Here is a 25,165-nt window from a genome sequence, read left to right as displayed (position 1 = left end):
TTGAGCATCTGTCTTCAGCTTGTGTGGTATATGTATGCTTGCAGCGTGGCATTCTTAGAACTGTCTTGTACAGTATTTTTCTGCGACAGATGTTATGTTGTTTCACTGTCTGAATGTAAGTTTTGCAGGGGTCTCCATACATGACTGACATTAACTTGTGTACTTTCGATACCTTAGAGCCATGAAAAAGAAGTGTTGGAAAAGCTGTTGCATGATCTATTAGTCAATGTTCTGCTCACTGCTGGCCCAGAAAGAACTCATTTATGTTATTGCACAAAGCATTCTTGATAGCTATTGTCACTAGTCTTGTCCATGCAGCAGAGGAATGATGTTGCTACACTCCATAGGTCCATCTTTGATTGCTTAATTGCTCGATTCATTTTATTCTAACCTGAAAGTGCGTACTAATCAGCAATGAACTTTTAATTGGATGAGCCATATAAGATGGATTTTTAATGCGCTGCAGCCTTCCGTTAGAATGTGAGGTTTTGGTGGTTTTATTCTTAAGCATAAATCAGTTGTACTAACTGATGTCAAGTGTTCTCACTGGGCATTCACATTTCGCAAACACCTGTGTTGCTTTTGCAGTTTAAAGTTCAAATGTAGCACTAGTCGAAATAACTGCCTCCAGAAGTGTGACCTTCGAAGTCGTTTGCACTAGCAAAGTTAGAAAACAGACAGACACCAATTGGCGACCTCTAGTCAAGGTAATAAACACAATTACGCCCTGGATGTAAGAGATGGGGCTGCTGCTCTGGCACTATAACACGTTCACTGCAGTATCACTTTTTGAAATCTCGATTCATGTGCATGGTGACCCATCGGTGGGTCATCAGGAAGTTGCGCTCCCTTTGAAAGTTCCTCAAGGTGCACAAAGATGGTGCCACGACGTGTTAGACCAGAAGCAGAATTTTTCTTCCTTGATTTCTAGCAATGATGCCACTTGCACAGTGCAGGAAATTTCCTACACAACTGGACAGAGGGAACAACTGCAGTGAACGTATTAAACAGCAAGTATTGTGATCCTTATCTTGCAAAGTTCTTGTCTGCATCAAGCGATCACAAGCTGGTATTAAACTGAGATGCTGATAACTGGTAAACACCAGATGGCTGTAAGCTTTTTTTGTGAAACACTTGGGCATGACATTGCAGTTCGATCTCATGTCTTAGTTCCACACCCATTCCCTGCATGCATTTTTCCACTAGCAAATAGGTACTCACTGGCATTGCAACAAACAGGCAGGAAACCAGTTCAATAAGCATTTAATTTCCTCAGAACATTGCCACAAATAAATTTTTTTCTTCTCATTAAATAATGCGTCGGTTGTTCATCAAATGGGTACACAATACAAGCTTTCATTGTTGGAAAAAAAAAAAATGTGGGTAGAAAAGGCAATCTGAATGAATGACATTGGTCTGAAAACAACAGTGAACTCTACATGTGATGCTTTTCCAAATATGGACATATTATACTATACAGGAACCAGCAAGAAAATAAAATGTAGCATGCCACCTACCCCAGCTGGCAGCTGTGGTGTTTTGCCGATGCTTTGGTTAATTTTTTACACTATTTACAATGTCTCTACATAAATAGAACTGCAGTAGGCTGTACACACAGACACCTGCAGTGTCCCAGAAGTACAACCGCCTGGATCGCAACTCCCCCCCATGCGGGACAACAGTGCAGCCTGCCGAAAAAAGCAACAATGACTCTTAAGGCAAAATCTTAACGCTCCGGTTAGCGACATTAATGCAACAATGTGCGGGTCGTTGTTTCTCCACCGAACCTAAAGTGAGCATTCAACATTCTTTCTTTTTCTTTTTTGCTCCTCCTCCAAGGTGGGCTCAAGCCATGCCATATGCTTAAATTTCTGGCTAAGCATGCATTCTTTTTCAACCTCTGCACAGGCTGAAATGATGCAGATGTCTGTCACATTGGCAACTGAACATCGTAACACGCCCTTTTGTGCACACAAGGGCCTATGAAACTGTCGAAAAAAATAGCAGCGTGGCTATATTAGCCAAAACGGAACAACTTGAAAATTCCTTGCGAAGACATGGTATAGAAGAAGACAAAAATACTGCGACACAAGCTGTACAATGGCTATGGAAACGCTTATTACACGTCAGTGCCTACAAGCAGATGTGATGATAGCAAGAGTTTCTTGTCAATTCCTATAAGCAGATGTGATGATAGCACAGTTCTTAATTTGTTTCAAGACTTGTGGGATAAGGATTGTAAGAGGAAGAGGAACCCCAGACTGCAATGGTGATCAGTTGGTGCTCTTTTTTTCCTGCCGCATTTCAATTGGTAAGGCACTGCAGTCTTCCTTTCTACAAAGCACACATCTTTATATTCAGCATCTGCCTTGCCATCACCAAACTTACGCCAAAGTGCTTGTGCTTTGCAATTACAAAACAAACTGTTTTTAAAAATGCATCGCGGCAGCTAACTGGCTGCATACGCAACATATCAGTGCAAAGGTTTACATAAGGGCACCACTAAATGTTCACAGCTAGTACAGTATGAAATATACAACTGAAAAGCCTCTCTCCCTTCATAATTTGCACTTTCAGTAGTGGAAGCTGTCATACACTCTTATCACATTTTAGTCATCACACAAAAATCCAGTCTCTCTGTCACAGTTGGCTGTTGCACACTGTTTGTCAGAAACAAGTGAACACATGAATGATGAGTACCAACAATTTCCAGTTTTCTCCAATTGTCCCCTTTTTTTTTTGTTTTGCATGAATAATATTTTCATGTAGTAATGCCAGATCAAGAAAAAATTTCCTTTGATATGCACTGTCTTATGCCAAACGTATACTGATACGGCAATTTACAACAAATCAGTTAGTCAAACCATTACGACTGCTGCTTCACATACATATTTGACACACAACATGTGTTCAAATTGGCTAAGATGCATGATTTCTGAAAGGCAGGCACACCTCTGAACATAAGACTGCAAATCCAGACACAAGGTGTTTAGAAATGCTAATCACACTGTTGCACAGTACATTGTTGGCTAAAGGCAGCCAAGAAATGTATGATCAATCAGCTGGTTTCCAGACAAGTCCGTTGCAGCTATATCTGACAACGTTATCTTGAGATGTCCAGCAACACGCCAACACTAAAAGGTGCAGATGTCAAGCAAAAAAGGGCATCACACAGAACTTTTGTGCACTGAAAGTACCTTGGGAAACATATGAACTCATAGAATATGCAAGGCAGCATCTGCTCCAGGTAAAAGCATTTTAAAACACGGGAAGATGAAGTGAAGGCAGTTCTACATCAGTCCAACTGTAAGCAGTTTGGACAACAATGAGAAGGTGAGGCGATGATGTATGTGTGATGATCGGCAAGGAAAACACAAGCAAAAAGGCTCATGTCTACAACATCTCCGGCCCCGAAAGACACCCCTCCAGCTCCAGCTCTTGTAAAGCAGACCTGGGCTGGCATGTTGCAACTGTTCTATTCCATTCACTCGATGGCACGAGCAGCACCCTGCCCACATCATCGTAAGGATCAGCCAGACTGGGGACACAATGGAACTGGGGACGGAGGCAACTGTCACACGATGCCAGCCCTGCTTTTGCTAAACATTGCACGGCAAGATAAAATCTAGACGAGCAAATTTAAGATACCGTAAACCACAGGCTCAGGCAAGAGTACATGCTGTACACTAGCTTGAAGCGGCAGCTAATCTCGGCTGCTTCTCCGCCTCCACGACTCTGCCCAATTTCCAATAAACGTAGGGTGGCTTACCAAATCTGCCTGGTGCTTGGCTTTAAGTCTCGCACAATGCATGAAGGCAGCAAGCAGAAAGATAACTGCAATGGTCCAGTCATCCGTGATTGCCAATTCATGTAGTGCATCAGATTAAGTTACGTGCAAAGCTCAAGATGGGTGGCAATCAGCTGGTTGGCTGAGAATGCAATGCAGCATCTCACCTGAGCCCAAACCAATTCAGGGTTTGTTGCCTTCGTTAAATCTTGTGTCATATGGTACTACAAAATAAAAGTAAATGAAAGTAAAAGCTTAAAATGTTCAAGCTGGAAAGATTCAGAAAAAAAACCATCCTTGAAGAAACTAGCAAAACCAATACAGTAAAAATTACTTGCACTCTTGTCCGTTTTTCTTGTGCAGTAAGTGATTGCTGATTTAAAAAAGGGAGCAGATGAAGTGGTCGCGAGAAGGCCATGCCGAACGTTGCTTGCACGCACACACACACACACATACACATAATGGCCACCACCGAGGAGGAGTCGGTCGAGTTACACAAAGGCCGTCGCCATGTTCTCGTCGTTTTCACCTTCAGAGGAGTCTTCTGCTAGCGACGCAACCGCAGCAAGGGCGCGCATTCGCGACTTGGCGCGCACAGTTGTCCGCACAGTGCGAGGAAGCCGTGGGTCGGCGCAAAAGTCAGGGTCGGGAACCACGGGGTTTTCACGCAACACATCACTGGGGTCCTCTGGATACGAGACGGCTGGTGGCCGCTTGCGGGCCTGGAAAAAGAGAAGCAGTAACGGTAACATTATTCACTGGTCAGCCAATGATGGAGGCAGAACTGTAGCTGTTCAGTTCATCACGGTATAATGAGAAAGGTCACCAAGGCCGACAAAATAATTTTTGCCCCTCATGGTGTCCTTCCTTGCCCACAGCTGTCTTGAGCTGTGCTTCATGATGGAAAAAAAAAAAAAAAAATCAACCTGCATTAGTAAGCTGCGGTTCAGTGGCTCATAAGTTTCACACAATAATGCAATGAGGACAGGAAGGTCAACATTAGCAAATGACAGTTTGAGTGACTGGTCAACCAACGCGCTTCCTCAATAGCTTCCTGGAGGTTTCTGCAGATAATTTATTTTAATTTCTTCAAGCATTCCAAGTCTGTACACACCAACAGGTCTGTTGACACTACAGCACCATGACTGTTACACTGGTGATCCTCAGCCACTGTCATTGAACGCAGTGCTTTGGTGCAGGTACTGATGCGAGTCACCTTTACAGATTCTCTCTTTTTCTTTTTCAAGTGGGCCCCGAGTGGCGTTAGGTGGCGCCAAGCGCCCCGAATGGCCCTGAGTGACACTGGCTAGAACTCCCAGGCTTTGATTTAGTACGCATAAATACCCAAGATAGCGGAAAGATTGATGGCCGTCGCTGTATCACAATTTGTAGTGCAATGCATGCATAAGGCGGAGGATGTGGGTTCGTCTCCCACTGGCAACAAGTCATCTTTTCATCCACTTTAATTTTCCCTTTTCCTCATTATTTTGTACATTCCAATTTCAACCACAGCAAATTAGCCCTATGCTTTCCTTGGCTTCGTTGCCTGTTGTCTTTTATTGTTACACGTGAAGGAGACCGTTTATCACCCTTACGGGGGCCGTTTATTGTAGGTCGCGAAGGTGAGCGCAAGAGCGGTCAGCTGGTTGATGAACTCAGCCTCTTCCTCTTTTCCAACCCGGGACCGCAAGCACGTTCACCGGTCATCGTTTTCCTCACTCACGCGTACGTGCAACATTCCTCTTGTCGCAGACGAAGCGCGCCGAGCGAGTCAATCCAGTTGTCTTGACATGAACAATTTCAAGCGGGCGACATGGACCACTTAGGTCTTGGCAACTCTTCTACCACTCGCTGTGAGGTGAGCTATGGTATAAGTGACCTCCTTGAGTCTGTTAAGAACAACGAATGATCCATCATAGGTGGCCAAAAGCTTTTGGCATAACCCGCGTTTCCGTACAGGAGTCCACAGCCACACTAAATCACCAGGGCGATAGGTTACCGGACGATGGCGAATCTCATAGCATGCTTTTGATCTATCCTGCGATGCCAAAGTGAGTAAACGAGCAATACGACGCGCCTCTTCGGCAAGGCAGAGGGTCTCGGCAACAGTGGGATTTTCGTGACTACACAAAGGAAAAATAGTGTCGATTGTGTACCGGGGTGGCCGTGTGTACAGCAGGAAGAAAGGGCTATAGCCGGTAGTCTTGTGCTTGGCGGTGTTGACGCGTACGTGATAAAAGGCAGTACATCATCCCAGTTCTTGTGGTCGGATGAAACATACATAGATAGCATGTTTATAATTGTTCGATTGGTATGCTCCGTAAGACCATTTGTTTGTGGATGGTATGGTGTCGACTGACGCAAGTGGGTTTCACACAAACGAAGGAGCTCCTCCACGACATCTGCTGTGAATTGTCATCTACGATCGTTGATGATCACACGAGGTGGACCATGTCGCAGGATGACATATTGCAGCAGGAATCTTGCAACGTCAGTGGCAGTTGCTGAGGGCACGGCCGCCGTCTCACAGTAGCTGAGGTAGTCGACGTTAACAATGATCCACCGATTTCCCTTGGCTGATTTTGGAAAAGGGCCCACGAATTCAATGCCCACTTGTTGGAAAGGCGTGCTTGGAGGCGGGATTGGCAGCAGGAGACCAGTTGACACTGCATGCAGCTGGCCACATTCGTTTCAACAGCTGTCGCATTCCAGGCCAATAAAAACGTTCCTGAATCCGGCAGAGCGTCCTCGCCGAACCTAAATGGCCAGACGTAGGGTCGTCGTGCATGGCACTCAGAATTGCTATGCGAAGGCTCTCTGGCACCACTAGAAGAAAACATGTGCTAGTGCCGGAAAAGTTCTTTTTATACAGGAGTCCATCACGTACACAGAAATCATGTGCTGTAGTACAGGCGGTTGTAGCGGTGAAGAGCGGTGTTAATCTAGCGTCCTTTCGCTGTTCGGCTTTAGAAGAGTCGAAGTCTGGAAATCTTGGCGACACAGAAGCCACAAGGTGATCGAAGTCGTCGGCACCACAGTCCATAGTGCTAAGTGGCATACGCGAGAGGCAGTCAGCGTCAGCGTGTTGTAGACCACTCTTATAAGAGACACTGAAGCTGTATTCTTGCAGTCGGAGCGCCCAGCGCGCAAGGCGCCCACAAGGGTGACGACGATTTACAAGCCAACACAATGAGTGTTGGTCGGTGACAACTGTGAAAGGGCGTCCATACAGGAAAGAACGAAACCGCTGAACCGCAAATATTACCACGAGGCATTCTTGTTCCGTGACAGTGTAATTCTGCTCAGGTCTACTTAATGAGCGACTTGCATATGCGATCATGTGTTCGCGGTCACTGTGGCGTTGAACTAGGGCGGTACCAATACCTATGCCACTGGCATCCGTATGGAGTTCCGTAGGAGCTGAAGGATTGAAGTGCTGAAGAACAGGCCGTGACGTCAGCAGAAACTTCAACTGACGAAAAGAAGAGTTGCACTCCGGAGTCCACTCAAAGGGGATATGCTTTCGTAGCAGACATGTCAGCGGATACGCGATGTCGGCAAACTTAGGGATAAAGCGGCGGAAGTATAGGAACAAAGCCCCAGAAAACTACGAAGCTCCTTGACAGAGCGTGGTGCACTAAACGCTTTGACGGCTGCTGTCTTCAGGGGATCAGGGCGGATGCCATCCTTATAGACGAGGTGCCCAAGCACAACGGTTTGGCAGTCTCCGAAGCGGCATTTCTTTGAGTTTAAAACTAGGCCAGCGTTTCTGATGCAGTTCAGGACAATATCCAGACTTGAGTTGTGTTCGCTGAAAGGTGCAGCCAAAGATGACGACGTCGTTGAGGTAGCACATGCAGATGTTCCACTTCAAGCCGCGCACAATAGTGTCCATAAATCTTTCGAAAGTTGCTGGAGCGTTGCACAGTCCAAATGGCCTCACATTAAGAAGTCCCTGCAGCATCTTCTGAGCATGTTATGTGAGATAAGTTTTGAACAGCTGAACTGAACAAACAAAGGACTAAGGAAGACAAACAAGGCCGTCGCTGTACTAACAACCTGAATTAATTTTAATGCTTACAGCTACACACATAGTAGTGCACGCGCAAAAAGGAAAAGACAGATACATACATGTTGTCCACACCTCGTATCGGCCACATAAAGGGAGATAACAGGTGATTGCATGTCACCTGCTAGCAAGATGCTTTTGCTTTGGACGTCAAAACTATTGAGGGCATGCTTATGCACATGCTCCCCTCCTTAGATATCTATCTCAATGGTCTCCAGAATTTACTGTTTTTTCCTCTTACTGCTGCTTTTCATTGAAACGCTAACTCGATTAAAATGGGCTTGGCATGCACATTCCTGCAATGGGCCGCCAGGTGTCCACGGGTTGCTGTTGTCTTCAGTGAGGCTGCATGTTCTCTGGTCCGCTCATTGAGGCATCATTGTGGCATCGTCCTGTTCACCCGATATAGGCACATCTGTATGATAGGGGATGCGATACAGGAGAGCTTGCTGGCACTGCGGGTTTTTGCATATTTCTCTTTCCTTCTTGGTGTTCACATGTCTGCACATGGTCAATGCCTTCTTTGGAGATGAACATACAATTTTCAAGCCCTGTCAGCCATATTATTAAGCCAGTGACACAAGCCGTAGAAATACAGAACGACGGCAGGCAGCCTTCTTGCTTCTTCTTCATCTGTCAAAGTCTTGATGGTCTTGATGGGTTCTTGTGTTTCAGCTTGTGAAGCATCCTTTCATAGATGGCAAATAAGATCTTTTGGGTGTAACCCACGTCACTCAGCCTTGCAGCCTGTCTCTTTAACTGTCGGGCATCTGATGGTGGCATGATCTTCTTGCAGTCAACAATAAAATTGAAGAAGCAACTGCTCACTTCCTTAGTCCAACTGCAACTTCCTTAGTTCTTTGTTTTAGTTCAGCTATTCAAAACTCTTCTTAGCTATGAACCAACTAGCTCAGTTAAGTACTATTCTGATCGTAAATGAATCTGCTTACTCACTAGACAATACCGTCAAGAACACAGAGCCCAACATTATTTCAGTGCTCAAGAAAAAAGCTTGCAGTTTTGTTGTAAGGCAGCCCGATTCTCATTCAGAATCCAGAAATTTCTGCCACATTCTGCATACACAGTAAACCTCATTCATCCATTTTGAAAGAAAGCTAGAAAAGACGTACTAACTGGGAAAACATTTGATTCAAGGACACTAAAAAATATGACAGGCTCAACTGTGGTTCACATTTACTTAATGCAAAGTGTTGCACTAATTATTGCAGCACAAGACGCTGACGTGTGCCCGAGATGCGCACTGTCAATCTTGCGACTCCGCGAAGCTCACTTACGTTCGTGCTCCTCAAATTCGGCCTGGGTCAGCAGGTCCTTCAAGCAGGGCACTTTGGTGGGATGTTTTGACGTGCCCACTCGGCGAAAATCTTTGTCGCACGAGACACCGACGCGCCTCAAGCTAATGGGGCCCGAATGACCCGAGACGCACGCTGTCGTTTCTCTATTGCGTAGTGCTTAAGGACGCCGACGGGAAACCGAACCGAAATCGAGCAGATGGGTGACACCATATATATGACGGCTATGATGCTACCAGAGTGAAACATGACACCAACTTCTTGCTGCCTGCAGCAGGAAAGAACGGTGAGATTGGGCCGAGTCCTTTAATACTTCTCTACTGGTCACGAAACTTCAGGTCATGGTTGCTATAGGGACCGAAGCTGCAGCTAGGGGCGCCACTGCAGATGAGGAGGCTACAATCACCGGTGTCGTCGGCTTGCTTTGGCGGTTTAGAACAGTTTAGATTGGTTTAGGCCTCGTTAAACTAGGGTGACACGGTGCCGATATTGGTCTGTCGACTTCTTGTGACAGCTGTGTTGTGCTGGTGGCCATGTCGGTGAGAGTAGAGTCATTGGCAGACAAGTCAAGCGATTCTGTAGTAACACTGCAATGACACAACGGCCCCCATGCTGACGGAGCTTCCATGGAATTTTTGCTGCTGATTTCTACATGTGCTGCTCGCTTTTTTGTTGTTGTTGTTTTACTCATTCTCAAAAAGGCATTCGACATATTCACGGCAAGAAATCACTAGCTGGGAAGAAGTGCATGATATGAGCGAACCGTACCTTCAGGAGCCCCTTGGAAACAACGGGGGGCTGTTATTGATGGCTGCTCTCGCTTTTTGTACTCTTCATCATGCACGCAGTGTGCTCAACGAAGTATTAAAGGAAACTATGCATGCATAAGCGCTCACTTAGAGAGTGCGTAGCTTTCTCTTGATGCCTGCTGTGCACTTGCATAACAACCGAGCAAGGCGCCTTGCAGTATCTTGGGGGCTGTAACTTGTTGCCCATTTGGCATAATGGCATAAGACCCAAACAAATGTTTCAGCATAAGAATACCACAACCTCCTCTATAGGTTGTGGCCAACAAATATGACCCGCCATGATGGCGTACTGGCGTAGGTGTTGCGCTGCTAAGCCCGAGGGCGCGGAATTGCATCCCAGCCGTGGCGGCCACATTTCAATGGCGGCAAAATGCAAAGAAATGCCCGTGTACTGTGCATTAGGTGCACATTAAAGAACCCCAGGTGGTCAAAGTTCCAGTGTTCACTACGGCGTGCCTCATAATCATATGGTGATTTTGGCACATAAAACCCCAGAATTAAACAATACGTATGAGCTACCAGCATATATGCCGTTAAATTTTGTTCATGGAACAGCTGGCGAGTGCGACCGGCAGCTTTTAATTGAGAATGATAAGTGATGTGTCAATGTTGGCACTGTGCCGTGCCGCCGCTTCCTGTGTACACACCATACAACATTTCAAATGGCTATGAGAAGACCTGAACTACAAAAGCAGTTTCATATTGTTTATGCTTTAGTTCAGGTCTATCGGTAGTGGGCGCATGAACTCGGCGGCTGAGCTGAGCCTAACGTCCGCTGAACGAGATCGACACCTACAACCTCAAGCTCGATTTGAATGGATAGCAAGGCCTGACAATCGCACTTTTTAACTTCAGAAGTACGTTCTGATAGGCTGCCTCAGCTAATGCTAGCCAAGCTGTTAAGCCAAAACAAACAAAATAACACATGCTTTGACGATAAAATGCTGTAGGTCTTATAATCGTATTTTGCATTGCGTTTTTCTCTCCCTTTTCTCCTTTTCCTTTAACAGCTTGGCAAATGCTAAATTAGACACCCAGTATATATATATATATAAGCTGAGCTGCTGCATGGCAATTGCTTTATCGATGCAATGTTTTCTCTCAATGGTTGATCTTATGAAGTTTGGCAGAACGTTCTGTCCGTCCTTCATGCAGCCGAAACAACACTGCAGCACCCAACAGGTCTTCAGCATCGTTCTTGAAGCTCCGGAGGACCATTCGAGCTTCTCTGCACAAGGTAAAAGGTGCGACAAAAACTCAACCAACACACCGGCCAGCTGCTGCATCATTGACTGAGTGCCCCCTCAGAACTGGTGAAGCCACTGTGCGGTCACTGTTGGTAGCACATGAAGCTCTCCCATAGCATAACAGAGAAGTTCTGTGACCACTAGAAAATTCTTAAAGGACTCTGGTATGGGCTATTGCCTATTAAAAGCGTACACTAAGCTTTTAATGGCACCATGCCCCATGTGCTGTACGGATACGTGAGGATGCTCACTGCAACAGGGTTGGCGACAACAGCTGTGAATGCAGCATGCGACGACCTGGGAGATTTGCTAGTACCAAAATAGGAAGCTGAGTGCACGCCGGCATTTTTAACATCAAACAGGCGAGTTTGTATTGTGGGGAAGCTGCTGTGGCAGGCAGTCACTATTTTCGATCACGCACGCCTCGCACCTTTTCTTGTGTACATGGGACCTAGCAGCCGCAAAACGTATCGCATGATCGCAGTTTGGCGATGTACTGATTGATGTACGTTGGTGCCAAAAGAGTGTGTTTTCCAGGAACGTATGAACAGGTAAAAAAGAAGCTTCACTGTATTATCTCATTTTTTTCATTTCTCAATTGGGAATGTTGGTGTTAGAAAATTGTACATAATGGGATCGCATCAATGAGGTTCTACTGTATTCCAAAGCACTTTTAAATACGATGGCCATGAGCTGGACATATTTCACAGCCAAACACTGCCACTGCCAGATGCAAAAGCGAAGAAATCTCGTATTAATTATCGTTAATGGCATCCCCTTTGAAAAGGGATGGCGACGAATAGTCACCTAGCCTGTGCAAGCTATTAACTTGTTAGCATACTGCAGTGATGCTAATGGCCTACTGCATTTTGGAGCAGAAAAATAGACTTTCGGAGCAGGTTCATGAAAGCGATTGCAAAAGCCCCATATCATATGGGGCTTTTACAGTGGGCAAGCCATGTGAAACCAGTAAGTGGTCACTGGTTCATAAACTCAATCCAAACACTAAAAATGATCCCAAGTTCGGTGCTGAGTCGAACTACATCTTAGCTGCGGCCATATTGCCTTCTTACAGCATGAAATCACAACGGCAAGAAAAGTAAGGGATATACAACAAAATAAATAGCGGGAAAACTTTCACGGCCGAAATGTCTGCACCAATGCGCGTGTTTTGTTCAAACAATCGAGCGAGACAACATGCAGTGTCCGAAACGTTGGTCACTGTTTTACATTGGTCACACATAGAAGAGAAGCACGAGGTCTCTGCACCAGCGCGATCACTCGCTGCTTGCCTGAAAGGCGAGGCTGTCCTATTGCCTAAGCAACCCGCACGCGTCAGGGTGAAAGGTACTGCATATAGGCAACAGCCCGCATAACAGCAGGATGATCCAGGTTTAACTCTGTGCACCATGGAGCTAATGCAGCCGCTTGTCCACACCAATGCCACTTTCAATGGTACGGTAAAACGGCGCTTGAGGACTTAGTTCCGTTTTTGAAACTGTGAGCAACCGTTTCGACGCAGAGTTGGTGCAGATTTCTCATATTGTGCTGAAACGTGGCAGAGTTCACCTCTCGGCACAGTTCAGCGCAATTGGCGCAGCGGTGGCACCACTGATATTGTGAATTCGCACTCCACCTTTCACTGCTTTATTTCAAAGGTATCTATGTCTGACGATCCCATCGTCACCTTCTCACTGTTCACAAATATGGCAGTGGCGCCATCTGGAAGCAGAGAATGTTACCACTGTGATCGATGGCCACATGACCTTGTAGTCATGCCAATATTGTTACGTGTGGAAGGACACAGACGAAAGAGGCTATTTACAGGCTATTTACACTGAAGCCAGACAGCCAGGCCCACAATCGCTCGCACCAAGAGCACAGACACACTTCATCGTCTTTCGCGCGGCGGCTCGTCTCTTCAACATCTTTCGATGCTATCGTAATACTACCCTCCCGGGGACAAAAGCGCCGTCACGGTGCTGTTAAATATCCAAGGTGCTTGGAGAGGTGTAGGGTCTGAGCCGGGCGACGTGGACAATATCACTGGTTGTCACAGCGGAGGACGTAGTGGGCGTGGCTAGAACGATTTCGTAGGTGACATCGGTCACTTGGCGAAGCACGCGATGGTGACCAAATCAACGCGAGGGTGCCGGGCGCAAAATGCACATCACGGTGACGGAGGTCATAGCGTTGTTTCTGTTTTTCTTGAGACACTTGCAGACGAGCACGCGCAAGTTGGCGAGCATGGTCAGCACGGGCGATTGCATCACGGGTATAATCGCTAGTTGAAGCTGTGGGGAACGGAAGCACAGTGTCTAGTGGTAGCGTCGGTTCTCGGCCATACAAGAGGTAAAACGGAGAAAAGCCAGCAGTTTTGAGACAGGAAGAGTTGTATGCAAAGGTAATGTAAGGTAGAGCCAGGTCCCAGTCACGATGGTCGGCGGAAACGTACTTCGATAGCATGTCTGTAAGCGTGCGGTTCAAACGCTCAGTGAGGCCGTTCGTTTGTGGGTGGTAGGAGGTGGTAATTTTGTGCTGTATTGAGCAGGCACGCATGATGTCGTCAATGACTTTGGACAAGAACGTACGGCCACGGTCGGTGAGCATTTGACGCGGAGCACCATGCATCAAAATGATATCGTGTAGGAGGAAGTCCGCGACGTCAGTAGCGCAACTGGTCGGAAGAGCGCGTGTTACGGCGTAGCGGGTCGCGTAGTCCGCAGCGACGGCAATCCACTTGTTTCCTGATGTAGATTCCGGAAAGGGGCCGAGAAGGTCTAAGCCAACACGATGGAAGGGCTCGGCAGGGATGTCGAGCGGCTGCAGGTAACCAGTGGGGAGCTGGGAAGGCTTCTTGCGTCGTTGGCAAAGTTCACAAGCGGCGACGTAACGCCGTACGGAACGGGCAAGGCCCGGCCAGAAAAAACGGCGACGTACTCGGTCATAGGTTCGAGAGACGCCGAGGTGTCCTGCCGTTGGGGCGTCGTGAAGCTCTTCTAGAACGGTTGAGCGGAGGTGTTTAGGGACTACAAGTAGGAACTCGGAACCGTCTGGATGAAGGTTACGACGGTATAGAGTACCGTCGCGGAGTACGAAGAGGCATAGAGTAGTATCGGCCGGAGAGTGTTCCAAACGGTCGATGAGTGCTCTGGTGTAGGCATCACGACGTTGCTCGTCGGCGAAATTAAGGAACTGGGATACTGAGAAAACAGAAGCAGCACTGTCAGTATTGGAGGAGTCAGAGTCGTCAACAGGGTAACGCGACAAGCTGTCAGCGTCTTGGTGCAGGCGGCCAGACTTGTACACCACAGAATATGAAAATTCTTGTAGCCTCAAAGCTTATCGACCAAGCCGGCCTGTAGGATCCTTTAGCGATGAGAGCCAGCAGAGAGCATGATGGTCAGTGACGACAGAGAAAGGGCGACCGTAAAGGTAAGGGCGGAACTTCGCAACTGCCCAGACAACAGCAAGGCATTGTCTTTCCGTAATGGAATAGTTGCGCTCCAATGGTGGTAGGAGGCGGCTTGCGTAAGCAATAACGCGATCCTGGCCACGCTGACGCTGGGCTACGACGGCACCTACACCATGACCGCTGGCATCTGTACGCAATTCTGTAGGGGCATCAGGGTCGAAGTGGGCGAGAATGGGCGGTGAGGTGAGAAGAGTGACGAGACGAGAGAAGGCGGTGGCTTCTGAAGTACCCCACGAAAATTGTACCCCTTTCTTCAGAAGATTAGTGAGGGGTCTAGCAATTGCCGCGAAATCCTGAACAAAACGACGAAAGTACGAGCATAGCCCAACAAAACTGCAAACGTCTGCGGCTGTCTTCAGAACCGGAAAGTCTCGGACGGCGCGAGTTTTGTCGGGATCAGGCTGCACTCCAAAAGCGTCGACGAGATGGCCCAGAACAGTAATTTGGCGGCGGCCAAAACGACATTTATACGAGTTGAGTTGCAACTTCGCCTTTCGAAATACATCAAGTATAGCTGTTAGATGCTCAAGGTGAGAGTCGAACGTTGGCGAGAAGACGATGACGTCGTCGAGGTAACAGAGACACGTGGACCATTTAAAACCTTGGAGCAAGGAGTCCATCATACGCTCAAAGGTGGCCGGGGCATTGCATAACCCAAACCGCATTACTTTAAATTGGTATAGGCCATCAGGTGTTACGAACGCGGTTTTTTTCTCTGTCCATGTCGTCGACAGGAATCTGCCAGTATCCAGAGCGAAGATCAATAGAAGAGAAATAGCTGGAACCGTGAAGGCAGTCAAGGGCGTCGTCGATTCGTGGGAGCGGGTAGACGTCCTTCTTAGTAATTTTGTTCAAATGGCGGTAGTCTACACAAAAGCGCCACGTGCCGTCCTTCTTCTTAACCAACACCACAGGTGACGTCTAGGGACTCGAAGAAGGCTCAATGATGTCTTTATCTAGCATTTTGGTCACTTCATTTTGAATTACTCGGCGTTCCGACGCAGAAATGCGATATGGTCGTCGGTGAATAGGTGTAGCATCGCCAGTAGGAATCCGATGCTTGACCGCGAGCATCTGGCCTAAAGGGCGATCGTCGAAGTCGAAAATATCTCTGTAGGCCGATAACACTTTGGATAGGTCTTCAGCCTGAGTAGAGGACAGGTCCGCCGCAACCATTTTCTTTATGTTGGGATCGGCGCCCGAGGCTGGCGCGAGGGGCACGCCAAGCTCGGAAGAACCATCGGTTGATAAAGCTGCCACTTGATGGTCGCCGAGGCAGTCAACGGAACAGGTGGGGAAGACAACAGTTCAATATAGGCTATTGACTTTGGTGGTAGGCGAATAAAGCCTTTGGGGCGTAAGCGGCACTGGGGTTCATCAGGAGGTTCTGTGAGAATCGGCAACTCAAGGCGAAGGGTGCTGGCAGAGCAGTCAATAAGAGCAGAATGTGCAGAAAGAAAATCGAGTCCGAGAATTAGGTCGTGGGGGCAATGAGCAAGCACGGTGAAGAGGACAGGAGTGTGGCGGCCGGCGATGCTGACACGTGCCGTACACATGCCGACGATAGGGACAGTACCGCCATCCGCGACGCGGATGACGCATGCCGACGCTGGGGTGAGGAGCTTTCTGAGTCGTCGTCGGAAGGCAGCATTCATAATTGAAATATGGGCCCCTGTATCGATCAGTGCAGTGACAGGATAGCCGTCGACGTCAACGTCAAGAAGGTTTTGGTTCGTAGGCAATGTGAGCAGAGGATTTGAGGGCACGGTCGACAACGCAGCTTCACCTCCAGAAGCTGCAGTGTCTAGTTTTCCGGCGGCATCCGGGAGGCGATCGGCGGCGCCGAAAATCGACGGGGTTGGGGCGAACGAGACTGGTGGCGTCGAGGTGAGGGCGAGCGGCTGTAGCGAAGGTTCAGAGCAGGGGCATCAGCGACAGTGGGTTCATGGCGGGAGGCATAGGGAACAGAAGGTCCAAAGGTGCGGGGATAAGCGGCGGCGTATGTCCGAGGAGGAGGTGGCCATCGGTTGCGGCAGTGATGAGCGACGTGGCCGATGCGACAGCAGTGGAAGCAGATCGGCCTGTCATCAGGGGTAGAGCACTGCACGGGCCCGGGCCGGCCCGAAAGCCCGGGCCCGGCCCGGCCCGCGGGCCGGGCCGGGCCGTCCGAATCGTTTTGTCGGCGGGCTCGGGCCGGGCCCGGGCTTAAAGCCGCGGGCCCGGGCCGGGCTCGGGCTTGAAGCCACGGGCCCGGGCCAGACTCGGGCCCGCTCATTGAAGGGCCTAAGTAGGCCTTCGAGCACACGCGACCGTTATGCATTGCATGGTTCAATGCATTCTGTGCCAAGCTGAAGAGACACGTGCAAGATGACTGTCATCATCATCTTCAGTTTATATTTATGTCCACTGCAGGACGAAGGCCTCTCCCTGCGATCTCCAATTAACCCTGTCTTGCGCTAGCTGATTCCAATTTGCGCCTGCGAATTTCCTAACTTCATCACCCCACCTAGTTTTCTGTCGTCCTGGACTGCGCTACCCTTCTCTTAGTATCCATTCTGTGGCTCTAATGGTCCATCGGTTATCCATCCTACGCATTACATGGCCTGCCCAGCTCCATTTTTTCCGCTCAGTGTCAATTAGAATAACGGTTATCCCCCGTTTGTTCTCAGATCCACACCGCTCTCTTGACTGTATATCTTATCAGAGAAAATAGTAAAACAGATGAAGTTCTCATTTTTAATAGCGGAGCTGTTTCAGCCGGGCCTAATGTGTCCGCTGAATCCAAAAATGTGGGCCGATCCTGGCAGCAGTGCAGAAAGGGTCCAAGCGCAATGGCACATACACCTGTGAACTAGCGAAGCTGAGTCTGGATAAGTCTAGCTAAGAATAGTGGGGACTAATTGCCTATCGATAGGCAATTGATAGCCAATCAATAGCTAGTCGATAATCGATCAATAACCAATAAATTCCAAATGCTGGGGATGACTTGGTAGTGCTTAGCTTAGCCCAAATACGTGGCCAATACCTTACGATAGCCAATCGGCAGCCAATCAATAGCTAATCGATAATGGATCAATAATGAATAAATTCCGATAACTTGGTAGTGCTCAGCCTATCCAAAATACGTGGCCAATATCTTGCAATAGACAATCAATAGCCAATAAATAGCTAATCGATAATCAATCAATAATAAATAAATTCCGGGAAATGATGGGGATGACTTGGTAGTGCTTAGTCTAGTCCAAAAGCCAGGACTACCTAGGAGCCCATCAACTCCGCTGTCTCTTTAGCATTGCGCAGCCAGTGCAAGCTACGCTAATTTGTTTTTTACTTTTCCGCAAAAACGAACATTGTTTCCGCGTAAGGAAAAATAAATTATACAAAGAACCACTCCTCATACCATTTCCATGTTACCGCTTTTGCGATCGCACTATTACCAGTGTCAATAATATGGCATTGTTTTAGCGCTAAGGCCAGTTACATTTTGCTTCATGCATAAAACGGCGTTTTCCTCAAAAAGTTAATTGGAACGCTCATGAATTTTGTCGGGCATATTGAAAATTAATATCTCGAAACTGGTTCAGTCCTGAGAATTCGTTCCAAGTGGATACGCCTTGCGAACTCAGCGGCTATAATTCGTAGATTGAAAGATGTGCTGTAATATAATTAAAAAGTTAATTCGCGTAATTATGTTAAATATTCAAGTAGGCGTTTTTACCATCCATTAGGCCATCCATGTCAGAATTAGCTTGTAACTACAAAAAACAATTAGCCTCCGTAAAGCGTCGTCACATTAATGCGAACACAAGAAATCCTGAGATATGGTCAATTCCATACTTCAGAACACTCTATAAGCATCAGTCGTTAATACATGACCTACCATTCACTTTCAACAGATACAAAAATGGCGGTAACTTCAGTAAGAAGGAACTCAGCTGACACTTTGGTCACTTGTAATGTATCTGATGTGATTATTATTCTGCCTTTCTGTGTGGTTCTGAGTATATAATGTAAATCCTGTTTCGTTTTCTTAACAAATGTTGATCTTGTAAAATTCAGTCTCATGCTATGTTGTATAGCTGGTGCTGCGTTGTTTTGTATAGCTAGTATTGTTATTGTAGTGTTGTTTAAAATGCATTCTGTTTAAACTTTTCCAATTCTGTTAACTCGCTGTTACGCAAATATTCTTTGCCTTTCCATTCATAGCTATTTCGTCTATGAGGAATTCCAGCGACAGCTGGAAATATATGTGAATTATTTTGCATGTGTGGTCTTTCGGGTCATGTCAAGCTACATATGTAGCTTTTAGTCCAAAATGACCGTCCAGCATGTAAACTGGACGATAAATTGATTTGATTTGATTGATTTCGTCGGACACTTTGAAAATTATTATCTCGAAACTGGTTTAGTCCTGAGAATTCGTTCCAAGTCGATACGCCTTGCGAACTCGGCGGATATAATTAGTGGATTAAAAGATGTGCCATGAAATAATTAATTTCATGCTAAATGACATCATAGAACCATATCGTACAAATCAAGGTAAGTACATGCGCACCACCAGAAAAATAGTAGCACAGGCAATGGGCCGGATTACTGATGTTCCCGTGGGAGAAACAAAGATTTCGGCCTCTTATTGCTTATATACTGCAGCTGATTAAACCTCGAGAAGGTGAGGCTTACAGATACGGTACAATCTGTAAGTAAAAAAAAAGAAATTTTTTCTTACAGGCCGGGCCTGGTCATGCACACGCGGGCCCTAGCTAAGCTTAGTAATGAACGCCCGGGCCCGGGTCGGGCCCGGGCTGGTCTCGGTCATGTACGCTCGGGCCCGGGCCGGGCTCGGGCTTTGTATTACGGGCCCGGGCTGGGCTCGGGCCTCGTAAAGCGGGCCCGGGCCGGGCTCGGGCCGAAAAATCAGGCCCGTGCAGTGCTCTAATCAGGGGTACGCCATTCGGACGGGTTGCGGCGAGATGTGGCAGAAAAGGACTGCCGAGGGCGAGGAGGGCCACTAGAGAACTGGGGAACGCTAGGTTGAGACGTTGAACACACGGAGTTCAGACCTATGTTCTCAAATTCCTGTCTGACGACGGCCTGAATCATCGCAATCGTGGTAGCTGGCGGATCAGGAGGCGTCGCGGAGAAAGCTGAGGAACAGGCGGCCTCGAGCTCGCGACGAACAATACGGGTTACGTCGTCACAGGCGGTGGCCAGACGCGGTCGACCCTCACATGTCGAAGTAGCAGCAGTGTTGGGTAGCCGCGTGATGTGGGGTGTGATACGGCGGCTCTTAGCGTGTTCAAGGCGACGGCATTCTTTTATGATGGCGTCGACAGTCGAGACGTTGCCGAAAACAAGCAAATTGAAAGCGTCGTCGGCAATGCCTTTTAGCACATGGGCCACTTTATCTGCTTCGGACATAGTATCGTAAGCTTTGCGGCATAGAGCCAAGATGTCGAGGATGTATGAAACATACAGCTCTGTAGAGGTCTGCACACGAGACGCAAGAGCCTTCCTCGTGGCAACCTTGCGCCCAAGAGGGTCGCCAAACAGTTCCCAAAGCTGTTCTTTGAAAGTGTCCCAACTGGAGAACTCGTCGTCATGCGTTTGGTGCCACACGCGTGGGGTGCCGCCGAGATAAAAGATGACATTGGCAAGCATAATCGTTGGGTCCCACCTGTTATTAGCACTGGCGTGTTCATAGAGCTTGATCCACTCGTCAACATCCTGTCCCTCCAGGCCAGAGAACACACCAGGGTCGCGATGTTGGGCAACCGTGACGATAGGCGTAGTCGGGCGAGCCGAAGCCGTTGCAGAGGCGGTCTCGTCACCGGGGGGCATGGTGACAAGCTCGATGTACCGACCACTTCGGAGTTCCGTGGTGAGGACGGGGATCGCTAACCTCCACCAGAATGTTACGTGTGGAAGGACACAGACGAAAGAGGCTATTTACAGGCTATTTACACTGAAGCCAGACAGCCAGGCCCACAATCGCTCGCACCAAGAGCACAGACACACTTCATCGTCTTTCGCGCGGCGGCTCGTCTCTTCAACATCTTTCGATGCTATCGTAATAATATGAAAGCTTGGCGTAATGATAGGCTTTGTTCTGCATCAACACAGCATCGCAGTTCAAATGACAACATGGAAAGTAAGGCTATCCTTGTCTTGCATGTTTTTCGTCTCCTGTTATGTGCTGGTCATAATAAGAACTTCTCAGTGTGTGGCAATAAAAACGTGCACGGTGTTCCAACTATACGAGGCTGTGACATGGTGCAATGCAGCACGCAAGGCAACTCCTCCTGCACAGAAGAAACAATGCCCTGGCAGTTCTACAAGGCATCTCAATGCTGGCGTTATGTGTGCCGCCAGTGACTTAGCTGGCGTTGCACCTTGATGGTGCACGAGATGAGACCGACGGCAAGAGTTTACTGTCGAGACGACAGCATATGCACAACAGCTCAACAGGAATGCTAGAGTGCTTATAATGTGCATGCCCGCAGCAGAGGGCAGAATGTTGCCCTTGCTTTGCCACCAAGGTGGTTGAGCGTAGCACTGACAGCGCACCCACTTCACTTAGTTGTTTTTGCAGCCAAATGTGCTCCACATCTCTGGATACCCTCTAACCTGCCGCACACAAGCTGCTCATGTGCAGTGATAAGGAAAGCATCACAACGGCATTGGCGACATGAATGCAACTTGAGCGTTGCGCTGAAGGCATCTAAAAAAGCTGGGGTGATGAGAAGCACCACCAACGGTCTTAGTGGCACATCATGGTGGTGCATAAGATGAGCGCGAAGGAAAACCAGTGGCACTCATCAGCACCCAAGAAAGGGTTAGATTTGCCTCACCGTTTACTGTCTATTCCACTATGACCAGTGTACGCATCACAGCGTTTGCACGTAGTTGCTCGGCAGGAACACAAATGTATGTGCGCACGATGCGCATGCCAGCAGCAAAAGCCAGAACGCTGCCCTGGCTCCAGCAGAGTCAATTGAGCGCACCTTGACGGTGCATATACTTGGTTTTGTGGCTTTTGCTGCCAAACACACTGCCCGTCTCTGGAGACCTTCCAACCTCCCCAGGTGAGGGCAACGCGTGCTCCTTGATACCGTGACAGCACGATAGTACTTATGGCAATTGCGCAAATGCGCCTCAAGCATCCGTATAATTTCTATTGTAATAAGAAGGCTGCGAGGGCACAAAACTGGCAACATTTGATTGCTGTAGACTTTGTCTAGACATTTCCATCAGGGGGGGGGGGGGGGTCAAGAGCACCTTTTCTACGGTCTGCTGTGCACAAGTACAAAACATCAGGTGCTGCTGCATGTGCAGTACTTTTGTGCAGGATTTCATGAGGTATCACAACAGTCCATAAGACATAATGGTAATGCCTAGACAGCTCTCGCTTGAAAGGCCTATTTGATGCAAAAGATTTTGCACCTTAGAAGTGTTGTGGGACCCTTTTCTCACCATTATGTTTGCAGTATAACTTACTAAAACAACCTTGGCTACATTCCAACTATAATTTCCACACTGCGGTTCACACGCACCTGTTTGCCTTTCCTCGCTGGCTCGGATGAGTTCGTCAAGCTGACATGGTTGTCACCAAACTCTTCAAGCTCATGGAAGTGCTGCTTCCGCGAAAGCAATGTGAGTTGCAGCGTGTCCATGCCCTTCTCCATCACGCCATCTGTATTGAGCTCCACATTGTAGTTGTTGGCCTGCAAACAAGAACACCAACACAGGAGGAAACAGTTGTCAAGTATTGAAAATAGACCTCGGCACATTCGCTGTAACAAAGCTTTCACTTGTATGGGCTTACATGATAGATGGACAGCCAACACTACTGAACTTGGCGACAATACAAGACAATTACAATAAACTCTCATAAAGTTGACCCCTGTTAGATAATAAAATGGGGGATAATTCTTGTTAATTCTGACATATTTGGCCATGCACTAGTTAATTCACACAACCCCCAAATAATGGCAAGCACAGAGCACAGCAGTAGAGCAAAAGCAGCATGTGCGACTCTAGCGGTCCACCGAAATAAATTATGGTGGCCTGCATCTCCACAGTTGTCAGCGGGAACTGCACAAGGATGACGAAAATGCTTCATGTCTCTTTGCTGAGGTTAGTGCCACGCATGGCACTGTATCAGGCACATAGCTTCAGGACTGTGCGATTCCCACCTGGGAATCACAAAGATAGCAACCACACATTTTTCAGCCACAGTGGCGAGCACGCTGGTTTCATTTTATTCAAGTGCAAAGCATGCAATGTTATGAACACCATCGTCAAGGATAAAAGCAACTCTACTGTGGCCCACACACTTGCATCAAACATGCCGGCTACATTGTGGTGGACGAGTAGGTGCTAGGATGTGTGATCTGGACATCTGCTTGAACGAAGACAGACGCGTGTCTTCCTTCAAGATGTAGCTGTAGGGTAGCAGATAGCTGTAGTTTTAACCCTCTCAGTGTCAGGTTTTTTTGTTTTTTTTTCAGAGGCGACACACCTCAAGTGTCAGGATTTTACTGCATTGGATTCTTTAGGTACTTCACGATTTCCAGGGGCTATGTATCTATGTAGATTTGTATCTAACTGCTCTCCCGTCTACCTGGGGCGCTGGGTAGTTCGTGGTCGAATGGCTATCGCATCGGGTTTGTGTGTTGGGGTAACAGGCTTTGACACCAACCAGCGGACCACTCCTGAGCGTACCGCTCCTCAACGAACATCTTTCATGCCGACATGGGTAACTGCAAGATACGGGACTCGAAGACTCATAGACGCCGACTTGGGAGCACTGTGTAATGTGTCATTCGGTCTGTGCTAGTCTTCAATGAACGTCTTTGATGCCAACTTGGCTCACTGGGCATGTGCCAGTAGGTGCGTCCTGCTCTTCATGAAGGTCTTGACACCAACTTGGGTAACAAGGTATGTGCCACACTACAATGACGAAAAGATCCCTTAAATTTATCCAGTGCCGAGCCGAATCGAACCCCCACCACAAGGATTCCTCAAGGACAGCAACCCGATGCATTAACAGGACTGTGCCACAAATGCACTGGCTATGTGCCACTTTTCAAAGAACGCCTTTCACACTAACGCTTTAGCGAGCTGCACCATGAATCCACTGGGTGTGCCGCTCTTCAATGAAGGTCTCACCAACTTGGGTCACCGAGTAAGTGCCACCGAGTGTACGGTAAGCGAGGAAACAATCCACATCATTCGCAAGCGCCGGCATGCCACGCTTCCTGTCTCGGAGGCCACGTGCGAACTTCTCGGCAGTGCCACTACATGGCGCAACACGTACAGAAAGAAGTGCGATACAGGAAGCCGTTTGCCGCATGATGTGTTTTGCAGCATTTGCACACACCAGCACGCCAGACATTTTGGAGGCCATGTGCAGGCTTTACAGCTGCAGCGCTGGATGGCACCTAGTGCTTTTAGGGAAGCGCAAAAGAGGAGTCTCGCTGCAGTACATGCCTCATACGTAACTCGTTTTGACGGCAACAATACATTTTTTTTTTAATTGCAGTTTTCCGCAGGAGACAGCACATAAAGCCTGATGCAGGGACAGAAGCTAAAGGCAGTTTGTGCCTGACGAGGCCTCTGCCCAAACAGTTCGGAGTGATGCAGTTACAAAACATTGGGGGAAAAAAACATGGCCGAACCAAACATTGACAAGAATTGCTTCCTGATCAAGAGAAGTTTATATAACGACATTTTTCACCACCCTATAACAACGAGAACGTTCCGCTTGTTCAGTAGTACACACACCAGATCATACATTGCATGACACTATCGAAATTTACATACAATGAAAAAAAAAAAAAAGATGCATTTAACTTGTGCATCGTGAAAACCTCTCACATAATAGATAACATTGATTCAATATACACAATAAAAGGGACACAAGACAAGATTTACAGATCACTTTCTGTGTTACAAACAAATGTTTAGTTCTGATTATATATTTATACAAGAGGACAACAATGTCCCCATAACATGGCGTTTAAATACACGTGATTCATCGAAGTTTAGCATTCCTTCAAATTTGTTTATGATGACAGGTATTTGATAGGTCATTGTTTGCTTTCCATAAATTGATTTAATGCTCACGCATTACCGTCGAAGTCATCGTGAGATGGTTCTGCCGCAATTTTTTTCTCGGATATAAAATGAACACAACAGTTGGTTTTTGGTCATGCAGAGGAAAGAATGACCAGATAATGGAAAATGCACTCTTGGTATGGTCCCCTCGCATTAATATCCGACAAAAGAAATAAAATGCACAGCAGACTCAAAAACACTATTGTTCTCAGTACTTTTCACAGTGACAGGGTCAGAAATCCAAATGAGGTCGAAGTTCCTCTTCCGAAACGACAATCTGTCTCTCTTCTGAGTTTGAGGTATTCGGAGTCAGAAGCAACGCCGCTCCAATCAACAGTTGAAGGTCCAA

The 25,165-nt window shown here is 47.6% G+C and overlaps 1 protein-coding gene across 1 annotated transcript in view; it reads right to left on the bottom strand.

Moving 5' to 3' along the window:
- Positions 1-1,206: 1,206 nt before the first annotated feature.
- Positions 1,207-25,165, bottom strand: part of LOC119448849 (condensin-2 complex subunit H2) — a 146,686-nt gene continuing 122,727 nt past the window's right edge. The window contains exons 19-20 of the mRNA XM_049666525.1: positions 22,251-22,421; positions 1,207-4,509 (exon numbers count right to left, since the gene is read on the bottom strand). Of these exons, the coding sequence (XP_049522482.1) occupies positions 4,279-4,509; positions 22,251-22,421 (402 nt within the window). The 3' untranslated portion in view covers positions 1,207-4,278. The remainder of the gene's footprint in view (positions 4,510-22,250; positions 22,422-25,165) is intronic.

This window comes from Dermacentor silvarum, chromosome 4, assembly GCF_013339745.2.
Source record: "Dermacentor silvarum isolate Dsil-2018 chromosome 4, BIME_Dsil_1.4, whole genome shotgun sequence".
Classification (NCBI taxonomy): Eukaryota; Metazoa; Arthropoda; class Arachnida; order Ixodida; family Ixodidae; genus Dermacentor; species Dermacentor silvarum.
Note: the sequence above shows the minus strand (reverse complement) of the source record. Positions and strands in the feature narration are given on the sequence as shown.